The sequence below is a fragment of the Zerene cesonia genome, chromosome 6 (genome assembly GCF_012273895.1).
Source record: "Zerene cesonia ecotype Mississippi chromosome 6, Zerene_cesonia_1.1, whole genome shotgun sequence".
Lineage (NCBI taxonomy): Eukaryota > Metazoa > Arthropoda > Insecta > Lepidoptera > Pieridae > Zerene > Zerene cesonia.
In genome coordinates, this window is record NC_052107.1 from 917,753 (window position 1) to 926,756 (window position 9,004).

The 9,004-nt window shown below is 35.5% G+C and overlaps 2 protein-coding genes across 2 annotated transcripts in view; both read left to right on the forward strand.

Moving 5' to 3' along the window:
• Positions 1-104: 104 nt before the first annotated feature.
• On the forward strand, positions 105-4,722 carry LOC119840501 (transmembrane protein 161B). Its single transcript, XM_038367141.1, has 9 exons — positions 105-262; positions 347-709; positions 788-867; positions 1,185-1,400; positions 1,595-1,711; positions 2,176-2,316; positions 2,612-2,786; positions 3,061-3,264; positions 3,780-4,722. Exons 1-9 carry the CDS (start codon positions 260-262, stop codon positions 3,900-3,902), a joined length of 1,422 nt encoding a protein of 473 aa, XP_038223069.1. The 5' UTR covers positions 105-259; the 3' UTR covers positions 3,903-4,722.
• A 1,787-nt stretch (positions 4,723-6,509) lies between these two features.
• LOC119840567 (heat shock 70 kDa protein cognate 4) overlaps positions 6,510-9,004 on the forward strand; it is a 3,876-nt gene continuing 1,381 nt past the window's right edge. The window contains exons 1-3 of the mRNA XM_038367255.1: positions 6,510-6,668; positions 7,148-7,355; positions 8,105-9,000. Of these exons, the coding sequence (XP_038223183.1) occupies positions 7,148-7,355; positions 8,105-9,000 (1,104 nt within the window). The 5' untranslated portion in view covers positions 6,510-6,668. The remainder of the gene's footprint in view (positions 6,669-7,147; positions 7,356-8,104; positions 9,001-9,004) is intronic.

Sequence of the window (9,004 nt, forward strand, 5' to 3'; positions counted from 1 at the left end):
AAAAGAAAATTCCAGATCTCAAGCAAATTTCAATTTTATCACAATGTATCAAAATTGAGTGTTTCTATATACATTTTTTGCTATCTATACAAGATTTTTCATTCCTATTATCTATATTAAATGGTCACACAGTCTGTTAAACATCAAATTAAATTAGGAAATTGAGGTTAGAGAACTCGGAGAGCCCGGATGAAAATAAAAATAATTCATTAATTTTAGATCATGAATGAAATAAATAGCAAATGATAATTGCATCACCATGGTGTGTTTCTCGAAGATCTATTTACTCATGTTATATGTTTATTTTCTAATAAGAGTTAAAAATAAAAAAATAATTTGATTCCAGGCGCTATTAGGAGCTCAACTAGTTATCACCCTTATAATGGTATCAGTGATACAAAAGTTGGGTAATTATTCATTTGCAAGATGGTTGCTATGTTCTCAAGGGTTGTACAGATATTTATATCCAGATAATAGCGAGTTAAAGTCATTGGCGGGAGTGCCGAAAGACAAACCGAAGGGAAAAAAGGGTAGCAAAAATGAACAGAATGGGAAGCCAGAAACTTTTCATGTTCCTAGGAATTTGGATTTACATTTAGAAAAAGCTCCTGTGTCACCGTTAGATGTAATTCATTTAAGATTTTATACTGAATATATATGGATAATTGATTTCTCACTGTATTCAAGTATAGTGTACATTATGTCTGAGGTAAGTCTTACGAAATTAGTTGTTTATTAATTTTTTTATATACATAATTGGTAACTTTCCAATTAACCTTTTTTTCAGATCTACACATCATTTTTTCCATTAAAAGACGAATTTAATTTAAGTATGGTTTGGTGCTTATTGGTGGTGTTATTCTCATTGTATCCTTTGATAAATATAAAAAAGACTTGCAGAACTCGATCAAAATGCAGTTATTTATCAATATAACACAAAATAAAAAAGACAATTCTAACCTTATAGATAAAATTATGAAATGCTTCTGTTATCCTCTTCAAGATGTTAATGTAAATCTATGGAAAAAACTCAAAAATCAAATTTTTTAATGCAGTTTCATTGATAGCCTCTATTTGAAAGTCCTATCCTAAAACTGCAAATCTTGATTGTTATTGGAAGCAGTGTATAATAAAATTATTATAACACTATAAACATTGATTAATTTTCTATAACTTGAACACAGTAAAATATTGCTGTCACTAACGAAACAATACTTCACAAGTGACGAGTCTATTGGTGAGAGATCAACATGTATTGTATCGTTTTGTGTATTCCTTCTCATCGCTATGATGGTTCTGATCGTTGATGACAACAATCTGGAGGTGGGAGTTGATCCAGCATATGATAGTTTTCATGAGAATGCCTCTAAGTTTTTAGAGAATCAAGGTTTGAGTTCTGTGTAAGTATTTTGTGGAATAATGTGATTGCATGTGTAATTTTTGAAAAATGTTCAAAATTACTGTTCATTTTAGGTTTAGATTCTCATAATAGTGGATGTCCACTTTATGCTAATTAGTTAATTTAAAGCTCTTTCTCTATTACAAAATCTGATGATGATGAATGATTTTAGAAGGAAAATTTATATTATTACAGAGGGCCAGCATCCAAATTAATTCTGAAGTTGTCTCTAGCAGTATGGGCAGCTATTATTGGCACCCTATTTACGTTCCCTGGTCTCAGAGTTGCTAGGATGCACTGGGATTCACTAAGGTCAGTATATTATGGAGTTTCTTGTCAATATAAGTCAGTAAAATCCCTTATTAAGTAAAAGGTCCCTATGTTTATTTTTCTTGCTTGTTAACAAATAGTCAAAATATGTGTAATCATTCTATAACTATACTAGAATATAAAAAAGGAAGAGGCTCTTTGTTTGATTATATTAAACTTTACACTAACCTCATTAAATATCCCATTGTAAATGACATGAATTTAATGCTCTTATTATACAATCATAATGTTAGACGAACTTATGCACTTGTGTTATTGCATTTGTGCTAACCTACACTGTATGACTGATTTTTTCATCTAATTCCAATTAGATTTTATTAGTTGTATTAACCTGAAATGTATCAAATGTTATAAAAGAATGTTGCCTTCCATCATAAATTTTACATATTTTATATAAATAATATGTTTTCAACACACAAGATTCAATTGTCCTGTCATCTTTTCAGATACTATGGAGACAATAAGCTAAGAGCACTTCTGTTGAATTTGAACTTTGCAATGCCATTTATCCTAGCTCTGATGTGGGTGCGACCCGTAACAAGGAACTATCTTACTGTCAGAGTTTTCAGTGGAATGTCTGATCCTATGTGAGTTGGAAAATGATTAATAAAAAGGCTAGATGTGTAGATAGAATCTCAGAATAAATAAATAATAAAAAATCAGAATAACTATTCTTAACAAATAAGTAAACTGTCATGAAATTGTGAGAACTAAATAAAAAAAGAAACATCAATACAAATTGTAAAACTTTGGGTAGATTCCAGCCAATGGTCAATCAACATTACAATGAAATATTGTAAACATTTATTTCCCTTAATTCTAACGAAAATCAACTCCATAGACTATAATATCATCATTTGTTTATAAAAACACAAATTGCAGCATGACATCAGATCAATATGACTCATTGCGACTGGTGCTCATAGTGACGAGCGTTGTTCTCCGCTTGGTGCTGATGCCGCAGCAGCTTCAGGTCTATTTGGACATGGCTCATCGCAGGCTGGAGGAGCAAAAGAAAGAGGCCGGTCGCATCACCAATATTGAGCTGCAGAAAAAGGTAGGTGGAAATTTGTAGCAGCATTGGTTGACAATATTAAATTTTACTAAGTTAGTACTTAGTTTGAGGTGTCATTGATACATGTATATAAATAAAAATGTATTGCAAAACTCGAGAACAGCTTGAACAGCTTGAACAACTCGGCTGATTTTTAGTAACATTTTTGTCAAGGCACAAGGAATGTTCTTATGGCGACAGAAAAGCCGGGGCGGACGGCCAGTACTCAAACGAAGAACGCCTCCGAACAAATCTACTACTCGGATAAACATTCCAGATAGCCTCCGTGTTCTACTACCTGTGCGTGGTCGCGCTGCAGTACATCAGCCCGGCGCTGATGTGCCTGCACCTCGCACTGATGTACAAGACGCTCGGCGCGTACAGCTGGGCGGGGCGCGCGGACGAGCCGGCCGCAGTGCGCGGCGACCCGCCGCCCGAAGCCCTGGAGCAATTCCAGATGGCGTGGGAGAACCTGAAGACGGTGAGTGGCTGTCTACACCTCCAAATGAAGACACCACGTGTTAATAAAAAACGGATGAACGAATTGGAACTAGTTTTTTATGTCATCGTTGGCGATGGAGCTGGTGAGTCGCGCCGTGGTAAGCGCTACCTTTGCCCATGAACATTTGGAGACGCATAGGTCGATTGCAGACTTTACGCCTCTACAAATGGATTGCCGACTTTAAATTGGAAAGGGATGAAGAGTGGATTGACGAGAGGAACAAAGGTAAGGACTGGGATGGGTAAGGAAGACGAGATGGGCCTCTGGATCCCTATTTGAAATTTACTATATAATATATATCCGGGTGAAGCCGGGGCGACCTAGCTTTACAAAAATAAATTGCATGTATATGATAAAATATATGAATCCTCACAGGAGGCCCGAGTCCTTGCAGTGGGAACATACATGGGCTGATGATGATGATAACATATATGAACCATAAGTACATTGTTTTTTAAGAATTTATTTTTATTTTTCTCTTTACTCTATTCCAGATTTTAACAACAACTGTATATAGAGGGGTGCTTGGCTTCGGATGCTGGTGGACCCTTTTCTCATTCTTCCTCACAACATCACTGGGAGCTCTGTATCAGACATACTTCCGCACTTCTATCTAATTGTAATTTTTCATACATGAGAATGAGTTAGTACCCCGTATAAGTTAAGAATGACTGGTCAAATAGTTATAATAGATTTAATACCAAATTTAGGTTTGATACCAGACCAACAACATGTAACATGGAGAAAAATAGACATTTTTATTTTATATAATTGAATGTGGTTTTTGAATATTTTTGTTTCAACAAAAATTCAGGTATTGTACTATTTCAATACAGACAGATCATGATTATTTTTTTATGAAGAAATAATGTCAAATAATCAAGCTTCAATTTCGAAGAAATTTTTACTTTTTTTTTCATATTAAATTAAAGTCATTGATCACATGGGCCATGGGCGTAGCCAACCCCCTCGAAAATAGTTTGTTATAATATTTCTAACTAACATACTAGTCTTAGTGATTGTCCCAAAATTCTTATTACCTTTTTTATGTGTTTTTTGTTTTGTTTGAGAGTTTGATGGTTCATTTTCAAAGGTTTAAACAGGGTTACCAGCAAGATAATATTGATAATATTAAACAAGTGATGATACATGATGTATTTATTTTATCTATTCCCTTTTGAATATGTTATATGCTAATATGTGATATAATAATGGCAATATGTGATACGATTGTATAAAATTTTAAAAGCGTCACTTACATAATGAACATTAAAATGAAATGCATTGTGTATCCTGGTAATCCTGTACTTGATTTGATTGTATCCCTCCAAATTAGGACATAACTAAAAAGTTTATCTGATAGATGATAAGCCTCTTAGATGTAAGAGTATTTATTTATACGGTGTTGTTTTCAATAAAGCTTTTTTAAATTGTGTACGTTATTTACAAAAATTACCTCAAAAATATCACCAGATCAAAAAACCTACAGCACTTCCAGATCCAGTAGGATCTGCTGCATAAGAAAAACGCTATAGTTTCTCTTCCGAGAATAAAAGAGCTTATTATTAGGTACCTGCACATTTTGAATATTAAGTGATAATAATAAATATTAATATGATGAAAAGTAAGTTTCTACAAGATTGTCTGTACCAGCATGTGTAAGTGCCCAAGTAATGGGGATATAATATTACTAGTTGCGCCCCACGGTTTTACCGGCGTAAGTCCGTATCCCGTAGGAATATCGTGACAAAGAGTTGCCTATATGTTATTCCAGTTGTCCAGCTGTCTACGTACCAAATTTCATTGCATTCGGTTCAGTGGTCTTTGCGTGAAAGAGCAACAAACACACACACATCCTTACAAACTTTCGCATTTATAATACTAGGATTAGGATAAGCCGAGATAGATCTCAATGAAATATATCTACGTATTGCCGGAATGGCCTGGAAAGTGAGGAAATGGATTTGGATATCCAACTTCCCCACTCGTACGAAATAGTAGTATGTGCATAATAATATTTCACATCGATCCTCTCTGGACTAGCTTATTCCTGCGGTATTTCCTCGCCCCGCGAATACGCGAACCCAAAAGTATAAGACGGCATTTGCAAATGTTGATTTACATAGGTACATGAATGTATAGTGAGTGACCCGGTTACCATCTACGTGGGTCACGAAAATATGTCGAAATTCAATAATTTATTGTGTAAAATGAGTTCAAACAATTTATTTTAACGCAGTAAAAACTAGGTGACACATCGATATTGATTAGATCTAAAGATTGCAGTGAGCATGTGCAATTTAAAATATTCTCGAAACCACCAGTATTTTTTAGTCTAGGCATGTCCAGAACTTTATTATCTGTTCTCGTAGTGATGTGAAAAGTGTGTGAAATGACTGTCGATATTAATCTTCATTACAATCCTAGTAATAATTAGGTATTTAGTAGGTGATGTTAGACTAGAAATTATCCAATGACTATTTCTAGTTTGTTAGTACGAAGTAGTTAGTATGGTATCTTTTAATTTTCGTATGAGATTATCTATGTATGTTTCAACTTTCCAATAAGAAAGTAACTAAATATTTTTATCTTAGTAGGAATGGTGAATCAGACGATTGTTAGTACTTAAAAGTGAATACAAAACGTACATAAATATTATAATAATTTCACAACGGTTCAACATTAATATTTTGTTATGTTAAATATTGAACCCTTTTCGTTGATAGTCTAATAAGATTTGAAAATTTCTAAAAGTGTAATTATACTTAACAGATTTTATTTTAAAAGTTTATTTTCATTTTTAAGTGTATTTCAGATAAACATCTAAGTATAAATGAGAAATGTATTGTTATGAGGGTTATATGATAAACTCTCTAGTTTAATATTGAATTAATTGCTATAACATTTCAACATATATAATGGTATTTTTTTATGTGATCGCTTTTAGTAGGTATTAATAAAACACAAAAATGGACGACCTCTAGTGACAGTATTGTAAGCAAACTGTATTCTACCGTAATAATTTGCCTAGAAATTTATTTTTAAGAAACATTTTTGAAGTATAAATACTACGTCGATAATTTTTTATTACGTACATCCCTAAATAGTGACGCAGCCATTTTATCTGCATGTTGGCTGCATTGCTAGCGCCAAATTTTAACCAATAGAAAACTAAGGCGTTGACGAATACGAAATCTCATTGGTGGATCCAGGGAATATTCCAGAAAATCCTAGTGACGTCGAGTGATTACGCGCGTCCATATAAAATACTTGGTCGATCGTTTGCGCCATCTTATTTCGTGAAAAGAGGCCGACAATCGCGCACCTTTGCTAAGTGTTCTACTAGTTAAGTCTATTGAAGTGAAAATTATAAAGCATACACAGTAAGTACATTTTCTGTATTAACTGAGTGTAAATTTTGCGGATACGTACATATTATTTTAAATATCGATATAATTTCATGGAAATTCTTAAGGGAAAAATTTCCAGCGGAAGATCCTTGAACTCCATTGATTACTGATGAGTCACATGAATTATCGGTATATTTTATTGAAAATCTCCTTCATCTTATCATTAATTGTATATTTCGTGCAATAAAATACTGCTGATCGTTTAAAGGGCCAAAAATCGATCGGTCATCCATTTGGCGTGGGTTGTCATTTTATTCCCACGTGTTTGGACTTAACCCATAAAAGGCGATAATTTTTATGGCTTCTTGCATTTGCATTAGGGCTTTCCATATTATCATTATTACGTGAATTAAACTGGCGGAGTTTTCTCGAACGTTCGTATCGATTTCGCGATATGGCCGCTCGGCCGGCAACGTGCATCTTTCACGCCCTAACAAATTGACTATTTGCAGATGGCAGCAAAAGCACCAGCCGTAGGTATCGACTTGGGTACCACCTACTCCTGCGTGGGTGTCTTCCAGCATGGAAAGGTGGAAATCATCGCCAATGACCAGGGCAACAGGACAACGCCCTCGTACGTTGCCTTCACAGACACCGAGCGTCTCATCGGCGACTCCGCCAAGCACCAGGTGGCCATGAATCCCAACAACACCATTTTCGGTACGTATTTTACCACGCGGTTAGATAACAAAGAGTTTTTATCGATGCAAGTTATTTGTTGCACGCTTATTTCATTATGTCCTGTTATGTAAGCTACAAAGAGAAATAAGCATATTTTGCTTTTGTATTTCCTTAGGAATTTAATGAGGTTAAAAATCATTCACTGATTAAGGTCTAATGAATGATGATTATAAAAACAATGACAACCTTGAATATTTGCATAAATATCATGTAAAATGAATCATATTATCTGAACAATTTGTATGTCATGATTTGTTTTGTATGAAATGAATCATTTTGTGATGTTGATATGCTATCATTATAAAATGAAGTATGTATTTGTATTGATACATAAAGATGTTGCTACGTAAGGCAGAAAGATTTTATATTGCTTTTATATTGTTAAATTTCTGATGCATCACAATATGCACTTGTATGAGGCATCAACTCGATCATGTTTCATGACAATCAATAATGCTATGTTATTTGTATTTGATGTATCGAGTCAAAATAATAGACAGTTAAAGTAGTTCTGCCAATCGTATATTTAAGCAGAACAGGTCATTGAGTTAGTAATTGCTGGGGAGTAAATAGTTTTTTGTGAAAATTTATAATGATGATAACCAATATACTAGACTAGAGTCTCTGAAAATATTGAATGATAAAATTAATCTGAGAAATTATATCTTAAGTCTGCCGACTGCTTGAATCGAGCTTTGTCCTACAAGGGTGGTTTTCTATTGTTACAGATGCCAAGCGTCTTATTGGTCGCAAATTCGAGGATGCTACAGTGCAAGCAGACATGAAGCACTGGCCATTTGATGTCATCAGTGATGGTGGCAAACCAAAGATCAAAGTACAATACAAAGGAGAGGACAAAACATTCTTCCCTGAAGAAGTCAGTTCAATGGTTCTAACAAAAATGAAGGAAACAGCTGAGGCGTACCTTGGCAAAACAGTGCAGAATGCAGTAATCACGGTTCCAGCGTACTTCAACGACTCACAAAGACAGGCCACAAAAGATGCAGGTACCATCTCTGGTCTGAACGTTCTCCGTATCATCAATGAACCTACTGCTGCTGCGATTGCGTACGGTCTAGACAAGAAGGGAGGTGGAGAACGTAATGTCTTAATTTTCGACCTCGGCGGTGGTACTTTCGACGTGTCCATCCTGACCATCGAGGATGGTATCTTCGAAGTCAAGTCTACCGCCGGAGACACTCACTTGGGAGGGGAGGACTTCGACAACCGCATGGTTAACCACTTCGTTCAGGAGTTCAAGAGGAAATACAAGAAGGACCTCACCACCAACAAGAGGGCCCTCCGTAGGCTGAGAACTGCCTGTGAAAGGGCGAAGAGAACTCTTTCTTCATCCACACAGGCCAGTATCGAAATTGATTCTCTCTTTGAGGGTATCGATTTCTACACCTCCATCACGAGGGCGCGTTTCGAAGAACTGAACGCTGACCTCTTCAGGTCCACCATGGAACCCGTCGAGAAGTCGCTTCGCGACGCTAAGATGGACAAGTCTCAAGTAAACGACATTGTACTCGTCGGAGGTTCCACCCGTATCCCAAGAGTGCAGAAGCTTCTTCAAGACTTCTTCAATGGCAAGGAGCTCAACAAATCCATCAACCCTGACGAGGCCG

Coding starts and splice junctions, on each gene's coding strand:
- LOC119840501 (XM_038367141.1), top strand. Junction 710..787: donor TAGTGTACATTATGTCTGAG/GTAAGTCTTACG, acceptor CCTTTTTTTCAG/ATCTACACATCATTTTTTCC. Junction 868..1,184: donor TTGGTGGTGTTATTCTCATT/GTATCCTTTGAT, acceptor ACTTGAACACAG/TAAAATATTGCTGTCACTAA.